The 21,761-nt window shown below is 35.5% G+C and overlaps 2 protein-coding genes across 2 annotated transcripts; both read left to right on the plus strand.

Annotated features, from left to right (window-relative positions):
- The first annotated feature begins 31 nt into the window (after positions 1-31).
- LOC135692537 (uncharacterized) lies at positions 32-14,969 on the plus strand. The gene is made up of 10 exons (XM_065210701.2): positions 32-828; positions 3,113-3,210; positions 4,944-4,989; positions 5,582-5,682; positions 6,308-6,578; positions 8,227-8,372; positions 9,415-9,546; positions 10,144-10,285; positions 11,107-11,273; positions 11,784-14,969. Exons 1-10 carry the CDS (start codon positions 186-188, stop codon positions 12,726-12,728), a joined length of 2,691 nt encoding a protein of 896 aa, XP_065066773.2. The 5' UTR covers positions 32-185; the 3' UTR covers positions 12,729-14,969.
- A 1,135-nt stretch (positions 14,970-16,104) lies between these two features.
- Positions 16,105-20,910, plus strand: LOC135692651 (uncharacterized). The gene is made up of 4 exons (XM_065210864.2): positions 16,105-16,469; positions 17,296-17,362; positions 18,139-18,236; positions 18,349-20,910. Exons 1-4 carry the CDS (start codon positions 16,143-16,145, stop codon positions 18,478-18,480), a joined length of 624 nt encoding a protein of 207 aa, XP_065066936.2. The 5' UTR covers positions 16,105-16,142; the 3' UTR covers positions 18,481-20,910.
- The last annotated feature ends 851 nt before the right edge of the window (positions 20,911-21,761 follow it).

Raw genomic sequence — 21,761 nt, forward strand, 5'->3', positions numbered from 1 at the left:
CAAATGAAAGTATTCATGCTAACCTGCTTGTGAGCACCCACTCGGGGCAAAGGAGGTGGGTTGGAACGAGGATGCTTTTTACTGCACTTAACTCTTGATGCGACTTGCTGTGGTTGTAATATACGAACGCAGCCATATTGTGTTAGTGCTGCATAATAAATTTAGATTTATAAATTTGTGAACAAATGATGAGTATGGAGGTCTCAGATCAGGAAGAAGAGGAAGTGGAGGAAGTTATGGAGGCAGAAATCGTTAGCCTAACACTCGATCCACCTCCGGCCAACGCTGCTACCGTTTTGCATCAACATCATATCCATCACAGTCACCATGGGCATGGGCCTAATTGCATTGACCATAGCTGCCTTAATAATTCTAGCAAAATTGTGGATAATCCGTCTCTTGCGCTGCAAAGTATGAAGCAGGGGGAAGTTAATGACAGAGAAAGCAGCGAAGCAACGAATAATGGTGGAGCAAACCTTAAGGAGCTTAACGAGCTGAATTCAAATGATGTTTCTTCTTCCCCAAAGTATGTTGATGAGGGAACTAAGTTCACATTACAGCCATCCCCAACAGAACAAGATTCCCAAAAAGTAGTGCCAAGTTTTGAACTCGGGAATGCTACAACACTGTTAGATAACAGTGTAGAACCAATTGCTGGTAAATCTATAAAATCGGAGGTATTACCCAAAAAATCGTCTTTTTCTTGTTTGAAATCCAGGAAATTAGGCACTGGAGACGAACAGAACAAAACTCGCAAAAATGTTTCATTTCCTGCAGATGGGATAATGGTAACTATGAAGGTAGATCCAGTGGATCCGTGGAGAAATGGTAAATGTGAATTAATTTGTTTTTATTATTAATTTGTTGATTAATTTGAATAGCTTGTCATCATCACGATTATGCTTATATGAGATTAATGAATACATTGTCATCGTTTAAGCCCATGATTTAACAAATTCTTGCCATAAAACGATGTTCTTTAATTTATCCATACCGCAACTGTCAAGTTAGTGGAATTGATTCTTCAAGCCCAACAAGTTCAATCTGTGTCAAAACCTGGGGACATTGCAATTATATTGGTTATTTTTATTAGAGTATAAATAGGGATGCTAGAAACAGTCATCATCATCAAGGTATTTGCAATTTGGTGCATCACTACTATGTTTAGACCAAACCTAATTGATAATAAGTAAAATTAAGGATGTGACCATTGTAACAATTATTGTAAGGATATGTGTTAGATTACTATAATTGAAGTCATTACTTCCTACCACAACCAGCAAATACATACTCCAAAACCACATAAACCATAATAACAAGCAATATTTAAAGCTAAATATTTTTGTATTTCCATATTATTGACTTAATTCTCTTTCTAAGTAGTTATTTACTACAAGCCTTTAGAAGTCAGTTTGGTATATAACTTATACACTCATATTCTTTGTGTGTATCCAATTTTTTTGATAATATAATGCTGCAAATGTTTTTGTAAAAATTCAGTCTTTGTGGAAATGCAGGGCAAATATAAATTCAGTTGTGGCATGCTCCGACAGGACATGAATGGGGAATTAAAGCGTCCCTTCCCTCCACTAGCTTACAGGTCCAGCCTGACCCGACTGGTACCACCTGGCAGGGTTCCCTAGCTCAGGGCTACGAGCGATGGCCAAGGGCTAACTCGGCTGGAGACCGGCAAGGAAGGCGGATGAGCTACGACTTCAGGGGTCATCAGCTTCGGGCGGAAGAACTCCTGGAAAGAGGGATGGTGTCCCTTTAAAAACACTGTAGACGTTGTTCTGGGGGCCCATCTCTACTATTAGCCCCTTAGTTTTATCTATGACCATGACAACAAACCAGAACTCAGATTTTGGGATAGTTGGAGGGTCATGGTAGCCAACCTTCTGATAGAAGATGGTACCTAATGATGAATATATTAGCTGGATGTTAAACAAAAGTTTATACTTATAACTCAAATCAGAAATTTAGAAAAAACTGGTAGTTGCTTGTGAAGAGTTACATTTTCTTAATTTTGTACAGTTTGACCTAAAATAATCAATAATTTAGTTACCAGTTATTTCTTCACCTTCATCACTTGGAAAAATCTTATACATTTTTTGCTGCTGCTTGATCAAGAGTATTTTAATTCTGATCAAAACAACCATTTTTTGAAATTTTTTAAGAGACCAAGCACTGTATGTTATTAGAATATTTAGCAGTGTACCAAATCTAGTCCACTTGAAAAAAACATATATTGGCTCCAAGTATCTAAAGATTTGCCCTTGAAGATAGTATTGTTTGGGTGGATTTCAAATCACATACTTTCTTCTGACATTTAATAGTTTGGTGTTGAGAGGCATCAGAACTGCAAAAAATATTTTCCTTCCTGGGAACCTGGGAAACAGAGCAAAAAATTTACTTTGAGGTGAAAGTATTGTGTACAAGGGGCTTCTAATTTTTTGTCGCTTTATTTGAAGCTTTGTTTGTTAAAAAGGTCCTGGACAAGAAAGCTGAAGGTTGCTTCCAAATTATACAATTTTTGTGATATTTGACAAGTGAGTGATAGTTTTTATAACGGTTTAAAAAATGCAAAATTTCTTTATTTGATGCAATCAATAACCTACGGATGTCTGTTGTGAAAAAGTCAAGAAAAAATTTTTGCTATTGCAAAAACAGCTGTTTTTTTATTAATTTTTGCTGAAAAATTTCTGGCAAGCCAAAAAATTTTCTGGGAATCTAGGAATCAGGCAAGCCAAAAAAGTCACTAACATCCTTTGCAAGCTTTGTTTTTTTGTTGGTTCTGAAGTCTCTCAAACTTATTGTTGAACAAATCTCAAGAGGCTGTTGCCCTTATTTGATATAAATCTAGCCCACACCATTTACATTTTATATGGAGTTGCCATGATTTCTATTCATTCCAATCAATTTTGGAAACCTTGATCCAGATTGAGCTCTTTCATATAGTTTTTGTAATCTTTGGTAGCTTTTTTACTTCATAGCCACTTACTTTACATAAAAGTTACTTTACATAAGAGATTACAATCGTTGTGATTTTGTATTCATTCAATTTTATCACAGTAAAGCATCAGCTACTTACAGACCTAGTTTTTCTTTTTAGCAAAGGTTGCCACAAGTGCAGAAGTGATATTTGAATACAAAAAGATCTGCAAACAAACAAGAACTAAAGTAGTGGAAAATGTTGTCAGGCAACTGCAGGTATAGAATAATATATTATATACAAATGTATATTTTCATAAAACAGGTAGTATTATATAAAATAGAACATACTCAACCATTAGGCTGAAAAGAAGGTTTTTTCCCTATGGGTGCAATATCTGAATGCATTTACTCCTTCTGGTGGGAAATACACTCAAGGTTTATGTGTCAAAAACTACATATTGATTATTCAACTGAGCCAAACAACTCCATGAAATCAACAAATGATTCATGAAATCAATTTATTAAGATTCCACCATAGCAGTCATTTTTTTCTTGGCCCAATTTATATGCAATAAGTTTTCAACTAAGCAGACTATGACTAGAAGTTGTACCTTGCCTTTTTGACATTGTTGTGAAGGATTAGTTTGGATTAGCTAATGGATAATTTCATTTGGAATAGAGCGCAAAGTTTTAAGAGACAGTTTGCTACAAGCTGTGCGTTTATCAGCCCATTGTAAATCCATGGGAATGACTTAACAGGCTTAAGGAATAAAACTTTCAGTCAGGCCATGGGAGGAGCAAAAAGTAGGCACTTGACAAACTGAGCATCTTCAACTTTCTAGTCACTCAATTGACAATCATCAATAACAAAAGTTTGTTTCTAACATCCGGCTTTACACAATCAAGCTCCTAGAACTCTCTAGGTGCATGCGAAGGCCTCTCCTTGAAAGGCCTGTTTTTCAGTTGCTGCATGACAGATCCCATATTAAATGCGGCATATTCTCCTAAAGGATAGCTCTTTGGATAATCAAATTAATATCTTGAATATTTTCCCTAATTTGATTTGCTACTAGCAGCTCTTGATACATCATGGCTGTAATCGAAGAATCCACAAACTGAAATCTTTGGCATGAAGAGATCTGTTAAAACTTTGATAGCAATCTAATTTACCAGAGAAACCAGATAACCATATCTATCTTAGTCATAGCTTAAATGAACCCATGTTGTTTGCATGGCTAGCCTAGTCCAGAATAAAGGCCAGATGAATCTGCAAAAAATTCCCAGCTTTAATAGTCTTCCTATCGTAGTTTGCTCGGGAGTGAATCCATAAGTATAGATGAAAAGCTTCTGAATGTTTCCACAACAAAGTAAAAGCAACTTGCAGCCAGAGCTTTGTAGAAATCACTAAAGCAATTCCTAATCTTGTCTTGTCTTGGACCTGGCATTGGCTGCTGGGTGCAAAGCCCTGGACAGGTTGCGATGTGCTGGTGGATATGGCCACCTAGAGGGGGGCAAGGGTGCAAATTGCCCCAGGGCTTTGAGGTGTGGGGGCCTCATGTTTTAAACTTACCAATTGCACTTGAATTCACTAAAAAAGAACAGAATGTCCTTTGACATTGAACTGAATTTTACTTTTTTTGTCTAGCTCGATTCACTATGCCCATAAAATATTTTTCCTTGATAATTTTTGCAAATAAAAATTTGTAATTAAAATTCAGTATTCTGATGGTCACATATATACTTGTTGTATATTGTCCTGATTGAAAGGATCTCCTTTGTTTCTTCAGTTTCCAAATTTGGACGTTCCAGAAAACATTTCACAGATAGGACCGGATGGCCCTTAAAATCATCCAATCAATCTAGTAATCCTTGTTCTTGTAACTGGAAATGTATAGGATTTTATAAATTAGATAATATTAAATAGTGTTTTATGTTATCCTGAAACTGGTGGTGTTTCGAAAACGTTGATGAGATGTTGATTTGCTATCATTTTGATATATATTTTGCAGGACCTTCCAGACCTGTCTACTAGAATTGCTACTTTGTCACTAAAAGGTAGGCTGTTGGTGTATATAAAGAAATGTTGTTAATATACAACTGCCTGGCAAAATATACTTCCTAATTTTTCCTACTTTTTGTTCAAAGTGATTTTCTCTACAAAAATATTGGTGTTGAATGCTCATGTTAAGCTGTACATGTTTTGGGACTACATAGCTTCTGAAGGTAGATTTTAGAACACCAATAAGCTATGTTTACAGAGCAGTATCCTGGTGTATCCTCTCAATGTGGCCACCCCTCATGGTTCCTATGCCCGGAATTCCAGAGAGCTGACAGCTCTTCCCTTTTGAATGAAATTTTGGCGAAGCAATCAAGCCTCAGAAACCTAGATCTGTAGCCTGTGATCCTAACCACTGCGCCATCCTCATACATCAAGATGTTTTTGGCCTAATAGTACCTAATTTGGTTATCTGGCTTGGAATTACTTGATACTGTTCATCTTCATTTATTCAAGTCTGAAATAAAGGAGACAAGATACACCTTCTAAAAAGAAAAAATTTTCAGGGAAAAGAGGCAGTAATTTTGATAGTGGCAAGAACCCAACACTTTGCAGGATGGCATTGCATTTGTCAGTATATTTATTTTCTAGGTGTGAAGCTAGACAGTAAATCGTGTGAGGCCCTAGAAGCTGTCTTCAAGAGAGTTAGATTTGAAGTAATTGATTTTGAAAACTGTGGCCTAGAAGAGGAGGTAAGGAAGAAGATTTTTTCTATCCATCAGGGGTTTTTTCTATTCAGGAAAAAAAGTGGTATTATGATAGAATTTGAGGTACAATTTCATCGGCCTTGCCCTTTGCCAATTTTTCCCCCTACTTAGAATTTATCTAGAAATAAAATCCCATTTCCAGACTGTGATCAAAAACTATTCTTCTGTAATGTAACAAAGGGTTTTGATTTTTTGCAATACTAATATCAAAATTACTTGGAGAAGAGGTCCTTTTAACAATTTTCGGATAATGACCTATAAGTGAAACAAATTTACATTCATGTGGGGATTAAAGCTAACTATCTTCTTTAACCACTTGGCTACTGATAACCATCAAAAAGCTCCAGATTCCAGGATAGAAAACAATATCTTTCCGTATCCACAATATTGGGTTTTGACACCTCTGACTTTGCTTATCAAGGAGTGTCATTATTTATATGAAATTCTAAGGGGGTATAATTTCCAATTCTCTCCCTTATTTTCCTTGATATCTCCAAGAAATATCTTGCTCTTGTTACATTTGATACTGTTATATGCTGTCTTTCCTCTTAATTTTTGATTATTTTACCCATTGGGGTCAGTAAATTGGTAAAGTTATTATTTATTTCAGGGTGCAACAGCTCTTTTAGAGATGATCGAATTTTACCAAAGTGCGTGCAAACTTAGCGTTGCTATGAACCCGAAAATGGGGGCACGTGGCTGGCAGACACTGTGTCGAATGCTTCGCAAAACGCCATGTTTACATTCATTAGACGCACGGCGCACCATGCTGACTGATCAAACGATGCCAATGTTTGGAAGATGCCTCAAAATGGATCCGCATTTGAGAACATTACATCTGGAAGGAGTGTTTTTAAGTGGAAGACCTCTACTTATTCTGAGTGAGTTTTGAGTTAAAATAGCTTCATTAATGAGCTGACATTTTATCACGAAACGTTTATGTGCATCCCTGCAGCGGCTTTTAAGTCTGGACTGTTTTATCTGTATGTGAAACACCAACACTAATAATGAGAGTCATATCTCGATTGGTTGGCAAAGGGACCTAACCGACCAGAATTCTAATCCATGTAAACAATAATAAGCTGGGCTTTATACAACAAATTTTTTGCAATTATGTTCTAAACCTTTTAAGGTAGAGAAGTAAAGGATTTTGTTGTTACATATGGCACAAAGGTTTATTAGCTTTCTTTCTTCAAATGCCAAATAACTAGGGACAGATTTTCTTGCTCTTAACATAATTTCTCGATGCTTGTGAAGCAATTCTGTTTTGTTTATTGGAAGTTTTGTTTTTAATTAAGTAACAGGCGTTTTCTACGTCGTTGAGCCGGACAGTTTCTCGAGCCACCAAACCCCCAAGACGCCTAACTAAGCCAATCCCCACTCAACTAATTCCTGCTCCTTATGTTTCGTACGTGAATGCTGTCAAAGGCAGATGTTTTGTGGGATTTTCGATTTTAAGATTTACGCATCTTTTTTATATGGATCTGACTCAACTTTATCTAGAATGACTATGACTAAAAGTCCTGTTTCGTTTTCAAGACGAGAATCGTGAATAACATTTTATGTTTACCATCGAAATAAAACCAGCCTTTACGACTGCCACACTGATTTTGATTTCTGAAATTATTAGAGATTATTTTATACGATTTAGATATATTTTGAGGTCATTCGTTTAATCCATAAATGCAATTATGTAATTACTATTGGCTAATTCAAGGAAAAGATTCATTGCCTAATGCGAAGACACAACCTTCTTGCTAATTGCTTACTGAAGTTCTATTTTTGGTCGCCTTTTACAGTATTATACATTCACCACCAACAATTCCTCTCATCCTTTTCTTCTGATAATTCAATTTGATTAACTTTCTCTTTTCTCACATGCTATGTGGATTTCCACTCAGATTTTTTCTCATCTCCCTTTTCAGTGCGCTTAGTAAGATATTAGGAAAGCCTTTGTTCATTATCTTTAAGTATAACAACTGTTTTCATTGCTTTATAGTGACCCTTAGGTTCACGAAACTTTAAACCAAACTGTCTTTGTGTTCTATATAGCGAGTCAAAGAGTTTTTTAAGGAACCAGCAGTTACCTGTAGCAACCAAACAGACTTTCAAAGATTTGTTATCATTAAGTTTTTCAATCAACGAAGACTGTGAAAACTGAACCAATTGTAATGCCATATGTAATTTGAAAATATCCAAAGAATAACAAATTCGTGAGTTTATAGATTTCGTTCTGCTTTTGCCAGCTCTACGTTTTATGTCACTAAAGCTGTTTCCTAAAGCACAGTTTTTCACCGTACCTTAAGTTACTGATTTGATTATTCCTGCAAACGATCGTCAACAAATTCTTACAATATTGCAATTTTTAAAGTTTGCTTTGCTCTTTACAGACTTCTTAAAGCTAGGCTTTTCCTCACGGAAAATCTATTGCGCTGAACGTCAGAATAAATATATCTGCTATTATTGTCGCATCATCTATGCATGAATTTGTTTAAATAAGTAGTTTATTGTGTATATCTACTTTTACAGCAACTGCACTGAAATACAACACGTTTTTAGAAGACCTATATCTGGGAGACAACGACCTGCAATCGGCAGATGGTGTTTCGATCGGAACAATGCTGAGTGCAAACAAAACACTCCAGCTACTCGACTTAAGAAATAACAGTTTCAGGGTGAGTGTTATCTGTTTGCTTATTAAATCTTATCTGATTCATTCAAAATTCAGATTTATGCAATCGAATAAATTGTTTCTTTTATAAGGTCAAATGTTCAAAGGAATAAAGCAATATACGATTGTTATGTAATATATAATGTTTGTAACCCGCTATCTTTTTATTTCTATTACCAGCTTCCAGATTCTGTCTTTAGCTAGCAATTTCTGAAAGAAAAAAGTGCGTCTTTGCCAGAAGTTTTCATTGACTCGACTTTAATTGAAAAATCTTTACAACTTTTGCGATTTCAGATGCTATAAAGCCTTTAAAACGGGTAGAGCTTGATAGCGCTACACATCTAATTTTGTAAAGCGGCTTCTTTTTAGAAACCTCGAAAGAACCGGTTTTAGGTAATGTTTACTTTCCTTGCCACAGCCAGGAAAACATGATGGCCATACGGTAACTGACCGCAAAGGCCCGTGGAAGCAATAGAAGTTTTAGTACCATACTCAAACCTCACTTTATGTTCTTTGTTTTTTGAGTAAGATTTTCAAAGTTTGAGAGACTTGCCAAGAGGAAAGACGAAGAACGTTTTTTCTTGTGCCCTTTCATTTTTCTATCATTTCCAGATCCAGTACTATTCATTAAGAAGATTTATAGACAAGAGACTTTCTTCTTTGCTTTACATTGTTTGGATTCTATCAATAATTTTTCATACGGCCTCGAATCGCACGTTTTTCCGTCCATACGAGATCAGACTTGGTCCATCAAGACTCGTCTCACTAGAACGTTAACAGAGCGCTATTCAAACCTTGTCAGCTTTGGTTTTTAACGTCTAGCCTCATTTTCTAATTGTTACCATATCTCTTGTCATATTTTATTTATAAATTTATAAGTCTGTTATTAGATTTCAACTGCCTCTTAACTTCATGAACTCTTTATGAACTTATTGAGCTTTTAATGAATTATTTTATTTGCTTGATGTTATTTTTTTCAATCAGTTTTCGATATTCCTGCATCCGGCATATTCCCTTTATTTTGTGACACCTGCTTTTCATCTAAGGATGCTGGTTTGGTACACATCGCAAATGGGTTAACAGACCAGGCCAACTTCGATTCGGGAGGATTGGCCTCCATTGTTCTTTGGAACTTAGGACTAACACACGAAGCAATGTTTGGGTTTTGTAATGCTTTGGTAGGTTTTTCGTTTTCTATGTCTTTGAATTTTACTTTTTACGTTTTACTTGTGAGGAAATATGTTTTTGATTTTGTGTCGAAAAAATGAGTTTCTATATTCGGTGAAATGTTTTCTTCCTTTTCGTGTATTTTGAATTTGTTGTCCAGAGGAACGTTTGTACGATGTTATGAACTTTGCATCTCCTTACATTTTCCCGTAACAATGATAGTTGCATGATTATAACGGAGGGACCCTTCAGCGCGAGAAATTTATAGTTTTAATATCAACTTGCAAAAAAATATAAAAATAGTATTTTATCCATCTATAAGAACTCACGTTGTGGTTGCGCAATGTTTTATATAAATAAGGAAAATTAACTGAAATCATCTCAAGCCTGCATTTTTGCCCGTGAGTATAAGGAAAGCTGCTGCTTTTGTCACACTTTTTCCAGTTCCCCTAAAATATCGCCTTTTGCATGGCCTTGTTTGTTTGTTTTAATTTGTAAAACGCAGCGAAGCAGGAGCTTATTTTTTGAATTTTTCAGTGTCAATCTATTTAAACCCCAACGTACAACTATTGTATGATCATACTGTGAATCTGTGACTTATTTTTCAGGCGAAATCGAAAAGTCTCAGGTCATTGAATCTAGGCCAAAATCGACTTAGTGACCTAGGGATACAGAAAATCAAACCTGGTCTCATTAGAAATAGATCGTTACGTAAACTTGGCTTGCTGAATACGAGAATCAGCAATGAAGGTAAGCTAAAATTGGCAATATGACAAAAGTATACGAAGGTAAGCTATAATAGTCTTTATGAAAAACGGTTTAGATATACATTGAATATTTGTTGTTCAACCTACTGCAAAGGATTTTTGAGCCTGCAATCCTTGACATGCCAGATTAAACAAATGGCCGAACATTTGCTAGCAAGCATAAATATACAGCAGGGACGGATTGAATATACTGGGGGGTGTATAGGAGGTGCGATACCCCCAAACTTTTTTTGGTCTTCGGCGAATTTTGCTTCCATTCCGTAAAAGTCATTTTTTGGTAGTCAATCGTATTGAAATAAAGCTAAAATGTTTCTTTTTTATATTTTGACCTTCGTTATCTTAAAGGTAAAAACCCAATTTTAAGTATATGCGTTTCCATCTATTACAATTCACCTGAATGTCGAAGGATCTCAAAATATTGCAAAGGTCTGTGAGCAATCTGTTCAAGAGACTTTAAACCTGCAGGATCGAAATGTTTACCTCTACTTGCCAAGGACCTCTTAACTAAAAGCAAGTGACTAGTATCATTTTAGTGGATAGCCTCGTGAACTGACCTATACTTGGTTTTCGTAGATTATTCTATAACGCATTACATCCTTTACAAGCCAACCCACATGCACAATATCAAATGGCTTTAGGGGTCTCTCAGACATTTGACAATGATCTTAACCACTGGTAGGTCAGCAGTAGTGAGGTAGGGAGATCTTTTCAATGTTGCCTAACGATCATTGCTTCAGATTCTGGTATTCAAACGACTGTCTTTGTTTGTTTTCAAAACGTCACAGCCATCTACTTCTCTGTCAGGTGCTGTTGCATTGGCTGAAATTCTTGCTGACAGCATTTCATTGTCAAGAATAGATGTTAGAGAAAACAACATTCAGATTGCTGGGCTGATGGCAGTATCTTTAGCATTGAAAGTCAATCATTCCCTGATTAGAATCGATCTGGATAAAGAGCTGAAAAAGGAGCCAGTAAGTAATACTATGCTTGACAGTTTAAGTTTATAGAAACACTTGATGTAATGCCAAGTAGTCTGGCTTTACAATTGCCATGCTTCGAGGGGTTGTTTCTTGTTGTTAGCCAATCAACATACAAATAGTTTGATCTAAACCAATTAAATCTTTGTATAGCTGAGTTGATATCACAGGTCAGCAGTTTAAACGATTGGGCATGATACTCCAATGGCTTTGGACACATTGACTGCAACGATTGGTTGTTATATTTTTGCTTACATTATAAGAGATTTTTTGCACCAAAACATTCATCAAATCTTGCCAACTTAATTTGCTGTAAGGAATTAAGTTTTATTAGATGTTTTGCGTGTCTTTTGCTTAATAAGACAAAAGATGCCTGGTTCAGTCGTGATGCGTGAAATTAGCATAGTAAATGATGCAAAATTTGATTGAGACTTTTACAGTTTTCTGCTTGCAGGGTCTTCACTTCTATATCCATAAACAATTCGTTTTTTTCTTCAACAATAGGGCCTAGAAACGGTACAGCAGTCCGTTTTGGCGGATATTTATAACTTTTGTCATCGAAACAAGCAACTTGCTCGCGAAACAATATCTCGGGAGAGTTCAACTAGCGAGGACAGCGAATCTCTTGTGAGTCAAGAATTCAGCGAAAAGGAATCAGACGATGAACGTAGCGATAATTTGGATGATTTTTCAAGGAATCAACAGATTTTATCAACATTACAAACGCTTGCATCCAAAGAGAGACAAAAACAAGATGATCCACCAAGCCACGCCACTGTGGCCCCAAACCACGCCACTGTGGCCCCAAGCCACGCCACTGTGGCCCCAAGCACTATCTACAAACCAACCTTAGCCGATGCCCACAAGAATTCAGTTACCCCGAAGCCTAGGTTTACCATAACGAGGTTAGTAGAAACTATAGGGAATGCATCTGCTGGTGTCGCCAATAAAATTGCAAGTGTAAGAAGTGACCATTCAGCTAAAAGCCCCCAAAACCAGGATACTAAACCCCCTGAGAGCAAAGATCCCAGTCATCTGGCCAATGACGGTCGAAAGGATTCCCCGTGGAAAAACCTGCAGCGTCAGACTGGCATCGATGCTGCTGAGGGTTTGCAAAATGACGAAGAAGCAACACCAACAGTTGACTTCAGCAATACAGATAGAGATTTGGGAGAATTGTATCGCAGACTTCAAGACGGAAAGGTTGATATTATACAAGACCAATTTACCGAAAATTCACGAGCAATAATTGAAAATAAAGTCGATAATCACATAGAGAAGATGCAGTTTCCTGGCAAAGCCAAAAAACTTAATGACGTCATTAGAGATAAAAGAACTGAAGTCGATGAATCTTCCTTAGATGACAAAAGCACAACAAATGATTTAACTGGAATTGAAACAACCGGGAATTTTTCTGGGAATACCAATGGCCAAGTAGGTATAGAGTAAACTGATTGTGTAAGTAGTATTTTACAAAATTGTTTTTCTTCGCAAAATGATTTATTTACCCTGTTCAAATTCTTATTGATTCGATGGATGACCGGCGTACACCAGTGAAAATTTAGGATATTAAATGGATTCAGGTATTTGTTGCAAGTTCCGCATATGCTAAGAAAGAGGAATTTTGTTTCCCGTAAGTCAGTTACGTTAGGAAATTTAAATGATGCAGACGGAGAGTTGAAACCGAACATAATTTTAATCCATTATAAGTTTCGTTTCGTTATGATCAAAAAAAACTTTAAAGAAGTGCTATTAGTGGTTGATCTTTTGCATCTCCCCATATGTTTTTAACCCTACGTAGACAGCTAATTTGAGACACAGCAAAGATTTAGACGACCTACAAAAAACTTTGTTGGTTTGTGTACACAAGCTCTTACTTCTATCTTCAGAGATATTTAGCTCTTTAACATTTTCATGATTTTTTAGCTCTGAAATAAAGAGCGAAATGTCCGCAGTGGCTTTTTGCTACCCTCTATGTCTTTTGTTTCTGGGACATTACTTGACAAGTGAAAGCAAAATATTATGATATATCCCTTCTACGTAATTTTTTCTCAATCCATGTTTTACTCGCACTAATTGTTGTGTAATTGTAGAGTCGTAAATGGACTAAAAAACGAATGTTAGTATTTGCTACTGATCGATTCTTTGTATGTAAATTGGCAAATTTTCTCATGTCAAGTAGAACCAAATAATGTCAAGGTACTTCGATGTGTTTAATATCAGACATGTATTGTCATTCATTAATTTGGTATTGCATGAAAGGCATAGTCAAGATTACCTTCTCATGACAATAGTAAGTCCGTACAAAACAACGCATCATAAAGATGTATCTTCAAACTTCACATAGGGAAAACAATGACTGGACTGCAAATTTATTCATGAAAGATTACAATTACGAAGTAAAAACCTCACAAAATAAAAAACCTCACAAAATAAAAAACCTCAGCAAAAAGTCGCTGAGAATTCATAATATTTACCTTAGTAGACTTCCCCTCTTTTTATTTTTATTATCGGAGTAAAAGTGATAGGTTCGTGAAGGTATTTTCAGGTGCAATTCTTTCGTTGCAACCAAGGTTGATTTCTATGGGCATTCAGCATTTATTTCACGATTAAACGCCCGAAGATCCAATATAACTCATGCCAAAGAATATGGGTTTCGATAAATTGCGTAGACATTAAAATTATTAATTCATTATCGTCAGAAATGGGTTGTCGGAGATTCCTGTATACCATTGAAATATAAGAAAATGAGTGAAGTCGAACATATCTTAATTTTATATTTTACTGTATATAATTTTTCATTTCTTGAATCGCTTGAAAGGCGAATAGACAGGGGCTTTAAAAACAGGGATGTTAGATTGACTTGTTCCCAAAAGATCGATTTATGGCACTCTCAGCGTCTATTTTAATTTTTTATACTCTGTCAGTTTTTGTTGCAATTTCCCTTTAAATTTCTTTAACCTCTCATTCCTTGGTGCTTCTTCTAACTGGTAATTCTAGCATCGGGACAACACATTTAGCAAATAGGCCGTGACTCTCCCTTGCGTAAAATAATTTTTTAAATCGATCCTTTTGACTCTAAACATAGCTTTTATTGTTTCAGTAACAAGATGGGTAACATTAGTAATATTGCTTAACTCAAGATTTTGTACATATTTAAGTAGATTTTTGTTTCATATTGATGATGATCGCAGGATGTTGCCAGCTGTTTGTCTTTTTTCTGTCATTTTTCTTTGGCATTTGACTAAAATAATGTTGTAAAACCAGACGACGATTCCCTCATTGGCATAATCATCAACTGTGGATTTAGTTTTCAAGATTACCTTTACCTTAGGTGGTGGAAGCTATCATATTTTAACTGCGTTTCAAAAAAAGTACATAGAAATAAGCTGCTGCAAGACTACATAGCATGATTACAGCCAAAGGGGGGGAAGAAAAAATAAAATTCTTAGAAAACTGATTTCTCGGCCCCTTTTGAAGATATCAAACTGATTCGAAGCAAAAACTTCCATTGCCAATAAAAGCCGTTTTAAAATTCTTCTTTAAAAATTAGAGTTCAAGAAAATCAATTGGGTTCAGCGTTTTGTGTACCAACACTTGATAACCTATGCTTCGTTTCGTTCAATAAAGGGCGGGTTGTTTGATATGGATACACTCTTCTATACAAATTTTTAAACGCAACGTCCAGTGTCAATATTCTTGAGAACTTACGTATTGTCCCTTTTTTATAATTTTCAAAGAATTCTTCCTTTTTTCAAACCTGGTATGGTTTCTGGGGATATGGAATATTTTTCAATATTCTGATAGTCAAAAAGCTTCCTCGAATAGAAACCACGCTTTTTGAAAATATGAGTCATGCGATTCTCTGCTACGAACATGACAAAGCAGGCAACTACTGAACAAATACGCAAGCTGACGCTGAGCTTATAATATTCTTTAAAACTGGATGATTTTGATCCTGAATATCCTTATAAAGAATATTCTAATAGCAAAGAGTGAAAGTATTTCTAATAAATTAATGAAAATTTTTCAGTTCATAGTAGCTTTTAAACATGCAAGAGAAAACATTACACATACTACTATTGTGTTCGATATCTTGCCTTGTGCTGGTTACCTGTTTCTTGACTTTGTTGACTTTTGTATAAACATATTCCTGGCTTGTTCTCGCGCATTCTGTTTGCGGAAGATTTGGATCCGTGGAAACTCATCTCCGCGACGGCAAATTGCTATGAAATGTCATGATTCTAGGGATGTTGGACGTCATACCTTTCGGAAGTACAGATTCTGGAAAGCAATACTTTTGGAAAAATGACAAATTTTCTTCCAGGTAGTTTTAGGTTTTAGAATCATACTTTAATGATAAAATTCCTACAAGTTTAAGATTTTGATAAAGGAGATTTCCTATCAAGTAAGAAGTCATAATCATCATAAGGAGCAAGGAGTTTTGCTATCAAAACTACACAGCTATAGGTGCGGTAACTCTTTTTTAATGAAGATTTCTTAACTAACATAGCTCTCTGGCCTCTATGGTTAGCGATAAGCTAGCCACTAATATTGTTTGATCAGTTCAATTCATTTCATTTTTAAATTTGCTGTTTATCCAGTGCCGTCGGAACGAAATTCATATTGCGGGGCTGCCCATTGTTTTCCTTCTCATTCAGTACACTGCTATAAAGGAAACATACTACAGTTTGACAATTATTGGGGGGCTCCAGCCCCCCAGCCCCCGGCTCCGACGGGCCTGTTATCACTATTCTTAAAATTTGCTTTTGATCAGCTTTTTAAAAAATCTTTGAGATTTCAATACATGCTTTTGCTATATGACACACAAATCTTGACTTTCACACTCAACTTGAAACAAATATGGCGGAGGCGGACGAGGATGCTGCGAATGACAAATTGACCTCCCATCAATCCTGTGTAGCAGAGGAGGTCAATAAAATCGATGATGAAGGTAAAACGAAAGTTTTCGGAACAAATGCTGACGAAGATGGCGATGTATCTGATATAAGTGAAGAGGAAAGGGATTCAGTGTCATCAGACCCGCAGAAAATCCGGCCTAAAAAGAAAGTAAAGAAGAAGAGAAGATCGAAGTCTTTCAATAGCAACGACGAAGAAACATCAAGCTCGGATGAAGATGTCCATAGCATAGTGGCAAATAGTAAAAACAGAATAGGAGATATAAGCCTGGTACACAGATATTTTATGTTCATTTTAACAAGTTTCGTTTGAACGACTAGGAAATAATTTTCTAAAGCTACACACCTTCAGAATTGCGTCAGATTTACTCAATGCCTTGATAAGCAGGCGTTGATAATTTTGATTAGTTTTGATTCCATTTTTTGAATTTTACTTTGTGTATAATCTCATTTTATTTACAAGAAAATTCTATCAAGCACAAGGTCAAGAAAAAATTGCACAAGGACGATGCTCAAGGTCGTTGTCATATACCTAATTATATATTTAATTGAATCACCTCACCTCAACACCTTGCTCAATTTTTTTTATTTTTACTGCAATTATTGTTTCAAATACTAATTTTGCTAAGGAACAAGCCTGTACATTAATATTTATCATTAGAAATAAACTTGCTTTGACAGTGTTTGAAAGTTTGAAGGTATTCTGGAGAGCAACATGGACAAGGTTGTTCCTTGCTTGAAGAACTTATTCAAAACTAATTATTCAAAACAGTTTAGCTATCCTTTGATTATGTTCAAAACAGTTTAGCTTAAGTTTGCTATTATTTTGATCATGAGTTTTATTTTGAATTTTTAGACCTAAATTTAAGTGAAATTATTACACATTAGATATTATTGTAACTTTTCTTTTCTCTGCCAACTTGATAGTTGATTGGTAGAACATCCTTTATATTTGCTCTATTGACAAATTTAAAATCAAATTTTTCAAGTTTTTCAAGTCAAATTTGACAACTAAAAGGGGGAATGTAGTTGAAGCTTGATTTGAGTAATGCACAGTTAATCATCAGGTAATGTATATTATCTATTTTAATTTCTAGAAAGATTCAACTTGGACAATGTGGCTTTGGTACTATGTTGTGGCAGTATCATCAGGAGCTTTCCACTGTAAGCACAATTAATTTTGAGAGATTTTTATGAAGCACACAAACAGGGGCGGACACTTGGTCAAATATTGGGGGGGGCAAGCCTATTGTTTTTAATAAGATGACGTCACATTTCCCATTGTTTTAGAACAAAATACCATTGTTCTCTAAAGTATTGGGGGGCAATCGCCCCCCTCGCCCCCCCAAGTGTCCGCCACTGCACACAAATAAACAGAAGATGGTCATTGAGTTCTAAATTTTTTTTCTTCGAAGCCTCAATCAAGTCTTTTTTTCTTCAAAGTCAAGAAAGTCTTCACAAACATTCTTGCCACAGATATTTTCAATGTTTGAATTTGGAGAGCTAATTTATTCTGTTAACTGGAGCTAATCCGCATTTCTTCTCTTGATGTAAAAATTGCTGATATGTACTTTTTTATTTGTAATTAACTGATAAATTTTTGTTAGTGTTTTAGGATATGATAATTCTAAAGTTTATATCATAATTTATTTGTTAAAATATTCTGACTCCATAGGTCAGCTATGGCTCATGTTGGATTTAATAGTACATAACAATATGCATATGAAAATTTCTGTTTACCAGTTATAAAGCACTTGATGCTATGTAGGCAGAGGTGTATGCAGTTTTAATGAATAGTATAGGACCGGTCTAAGTTGCTAGGCTGAGATTTGCACTTAATGCAATCATCTGAAGGTAGGTCTGATACAAAATGTGATTGTTTACAGGGAACTATTTATGTCATATTTTTGAACAAATTGTTGATTATATTTTTTTGATAGTTGCAGAGTATCTTGGGGAAAAGCTTGCAGACTTTTTTGGCATTACATCTCCAAAGTATCAGTATGTCATAGATGAATATTATCGTATGAAGAGAGAGGTATATTATGCTATTTTATTTTTTTTTCAAATCTGGTACTAGAAATAGATACAATTATATTAAAAGTTGCTCATTTTTACATTTTTACTCATGTTTTTGCTCCTAATTTTAGGAAGAGGAGGAGAGGAAGGCAGTTGAAAAAGAAGAGGAATTTGTACAAAAGAAAAAGCTTGAGAAACTCTCACAGCTTGAAGTAGGTGCAGATGATTTAAATCCAACTGAAGACCCTCTACAGAAGCTATGAGTCTGGCAGTTATGAACAAGTAAACATGTTCCATAGATGTACCCGTCCTCTAGTGTAATGCTGTTTGGAAGAAGGTAATCAATATTTTTCATAAATGCAACCTTTAAATTATTTTTCTCAAATGTTGAAAGGACCTTTTATAGTAAGGCAAGTAATAAACACAGATGCAGTTTCTGTTTCAGATGCATTGCCTTAATGTAGTACCATCTTTTCTAAAATAACCAAATAGAGGTTTGAAAGGATAGAACCTGCACAAGCAGTCATGTGATAGCCCAAAGCTATTTCAACATCAATTGTTTAGATTTAGTGCTCGATTTAGTGATTAGATTTAATGTTATGGCCCCAACCTATTTCAACATTAATTTCAGATCCTCTGTTGATCTGCTTATAACTAAACCCCACCCTTCCCTGAATCCATAATAATTATTTACTGATCCCTAACAAGAGAATAATAAAATTTATTCAGGTTTGGCTATCTCAAAAATGTATGTTACTAATAACATCTACAGTGTGAGTGTTTGAAAAACAAAGTATAACCATGAACACTGTGATAAGAAGCTTCTTTCAAAATAAAGTCCTTTTCTTACCATTTACAACAGAAAGCACAATAAAAGTATTTTGTGACTTGATAATCTTCCGTCAGCTATGCATTAAGTAAAATGTTTTCGATTTTAAAGTTAATGACACAAGCCAGATAAGGTTGCTTTATACAACACTATCACAGCAACAATTAGATGTTGTCATTTTACAGTGCATTTCTAAGGACTTTTATTTCAAAGTGATAGGATGAAAATATAATTCTTTAATGCATGATCACAATTATACAGGTATTTTAATTGTAAAATTGACATGCAAATAGTTTATAAATCTTCGTTACTTATAATTAGGGTATGTGTATGTATTAAGCTTTAATATTGAATGTTTAGCAGGATGTTAACAGGAGTAGTTTATTTTGACCCATTTTGAGGCAGAGTGCATGTCTTCAAAACTCCTCAAGGCAATAGGATTAAGGACCTTTGCCAACCATGTCTGTTTCTAACAATAAAATCAGCTATTTGTTTGGAGTTTTGTTATGCTTACCACAAATTTAGGCCAAGTCTACCTGGGGTTCAGTGGGAGTTAAAATTTCAAGGGAGGGGGGCTTAAGCTGAAATGTTTTCCATTATCCGAACAAAGTGGCAAAATTTTCATGACTTGCCTCTTTAACCCCCCTGCGACTTCGTCCCTGACGTTTGAACCTATATGCTTCTAAAATATTCTGCTTTCATCTCAATTAAAGGATTTTAAAGTTTTGCTGCTACATGGAAACGATGCGTTTTGAATTTTGTGCCTTTCCTAATACTGCCTTTTATTATTTTTATGTAGACAGAAGACACAAACATGCAGAATAATTTCAATCCTTTTGGTACTGTTTGGCTAGCCCCTCGCATTATAGATGCACTTAAATTTTGTGTAAAAGCGGTTAAAAACTCCTGTTTGAGGTCAAAGCCCCACTGCTGTTGAAACAATCTTAAGTATAATGCAGCGTTTCATATACGTGAAAATTTAACTGGATATAACATAACAGTTGTCAGAATAAGTTTCTCAAGATTCGTTAGGATACTTTTGCAGTTTATCAATAAACACAATATATCGAGAGTAAATGTTGCTCCTTCATGTTATTTTCGTTCTAGACAAGGTGAGGCAAACGTATGCGAAACGATTTGAGTGTCAGGTGTCAATTTGCCTACGAGTTGCTAGTAGAGACTTTTACTCTTTGCTCAAAGGTAAAATCTGTTTTCCTAATCACAGTAGGGAAGCAAAAAACAAGCAATTTTGGGATTGTTTCCTGAAGTGGAACAACTATCGATGAGAATGAATCGTCTTTTCTTAGTAAGTGCTAGTGAGGAGATGAAATTCTACGTTGGACGGGAACCAGGAAAGAATCTTCTGCTTTAGTATTCCTTTTTGGGCTGCCCTTTTCTATAATTTAGGGGACGCCCTAACACCCCATAATTCGGTACCTCTGGTGCATGGCACGGGGCCAGTAGTTGTATTGTTGTGGTCTTGAGGAACATGGACCATATAGAGGGTTAAGTGCCCATCAATTTTCTGCATGGGAAATAGCAACCTTAACCTCTTTTGCAGCTACCCTCAGAATTGCTTGCGTCCTAGATCTTGAGGGCTTGCGTTCACGCAGTAGGTATGAATGATCGAATTCGTTTCAAATTTGTTGCTGTTTTATTTTACTTAGCTCTGTTAACTTTGCTTAACTTTTATTTTCATGTGTAGAATGTTGTGCGGTCGCTCCCAGTAAAATATAAATATTTATTTTGTTGTCTGCTTAAGATTATTAAGTATCTTTATAACAGAGCATGTTGCGAAACGTATTTGAAGAATTTGATATTTGTTCAGCATCACCATTAAAATGAATATTACACCGTTTTTAGCTTTGTCTGCCTCTTTTTGCATTTTGAAGCAAGTCAAGCCAGGTCCTTTGCTGTGAATATCTATGTCTGAGAGTAATTCAAAATGAATTTACAAAAACTTAGCAAGATAATTCTGATTGAATTTTTTCTCCTTGCAAATAATGTGCTGTTTATGGCGTCTTTTTAACAAAGTTAAGAACTGACGTTTTCAGTTTACTCTAAAGCGACTTTTGTCAGCTTGTGAAATCACTAAATTTGACCCATTCCGAACCATAAGGACAAATGTGTCCCAAGTGATAATTGGAAGGTAATGTAAGAGATTTCCAGACAGAAAGTCAAAAAATCATTCTACTCGTTCTATCCTTAGTTCTACTTAATTAGAAATTTTGAATATTTTTTTCAAGTCTCTTATTAGTCATAGTTACAATCGTGCGGACAACTGTCAAAACAAAGGAAAATTTTACATTCTAAACATTTGTAAAAGAATTGGCTTTCACAGTCATTCTTGCAGTATCCTCTTTTACCAGATTTGGCAAAAATGCTAATCTTTCCCCATGTTTGGTTGCAGGTATCACCACCAACACTGTGTTTAAAAGGACAACTCTTTCTATTTTTCCTCTAATCCAGAATGGAACTCATGAAGTGGCAACACAGCCCGTAGGTAGATTCATCTGGTCGGTTTTTTAGTCTTGGTTTGGTAAAAGAAGTATACATCAATGGAAAAATAGTAATTGGGCCAAAAGACTAATGGCACTCAAAACTGTAGCTGATAATTCCAAGCAAAAAGGACCATTTGCTTGTTCTGGAAACAAGGTTAAATGATTTAAAGTGTCCTTTAGAGCTTAAAAAGGATATTACAATCCTCCCAGATCA

The sequence above is a fragment of the Rhopilema esculentum genome, chromosome 10 (genome assembly GCF_057945365.1).
Source record: "Rhopilema esculentum isolate cy_ngs chromosome 10, ASM5794536v1, whole genome shotgun sequence".
Taxonomy (NCBI): Eukaryota; Metazoa; Cnidaria; class Scyphozoa; order Rhizostomeae; family Rhizostomatidae; genus Rhopilema; species Rhopilema esculentum.

Excerpts from the sequence above, each read along its gene's own strand:
- LOC135692537 (XM_065210701.2), top strand. The coding sequence starts at position 186 with ATGATGAGTATGGAGGTCTCAGATCAGGAAGAAGAGGAAGTGGAGGAA. Across the intron at positions 10,286-11,106 it reads TACGAGAATCAGCAATGAAG|GTGCTGTTGCATTGGCTGAA; the intron begins GTAAGCTAAAAT and ends CTTCTCTGTCAG. Across the intron at positions 11,274-11,783 it reads AAGAGCTGAAAAAGGAGCCA|GGCCTAGAAACGGTACAGCA; the intron begins GTAAGTAATACT and ends CTTCAACAATAG.
- LOC135692651 (XM_065210864.2), top strand. The coding sequence starts at position 16,143 with ATGGCGGAGGCGGACGAGGATGCTGCGAATGACAAATTGACCTCCCAT. Across the intron at positions 16,470-17,295 it reads GAATAGGAGATATAAGCCTG|AAAGATTCAACTTGGACAAT; the intron begins GTACACAGATAT and ends TTTAATTTCTAG. Across the intron at positions 17,363-18,138 it reads ATCATCAGGAGCTTTCCACT|TTGCAGAGTATCTTGGGGAA; the intron begins GTAAGCACAATT and ends TTTTTTTGATAG.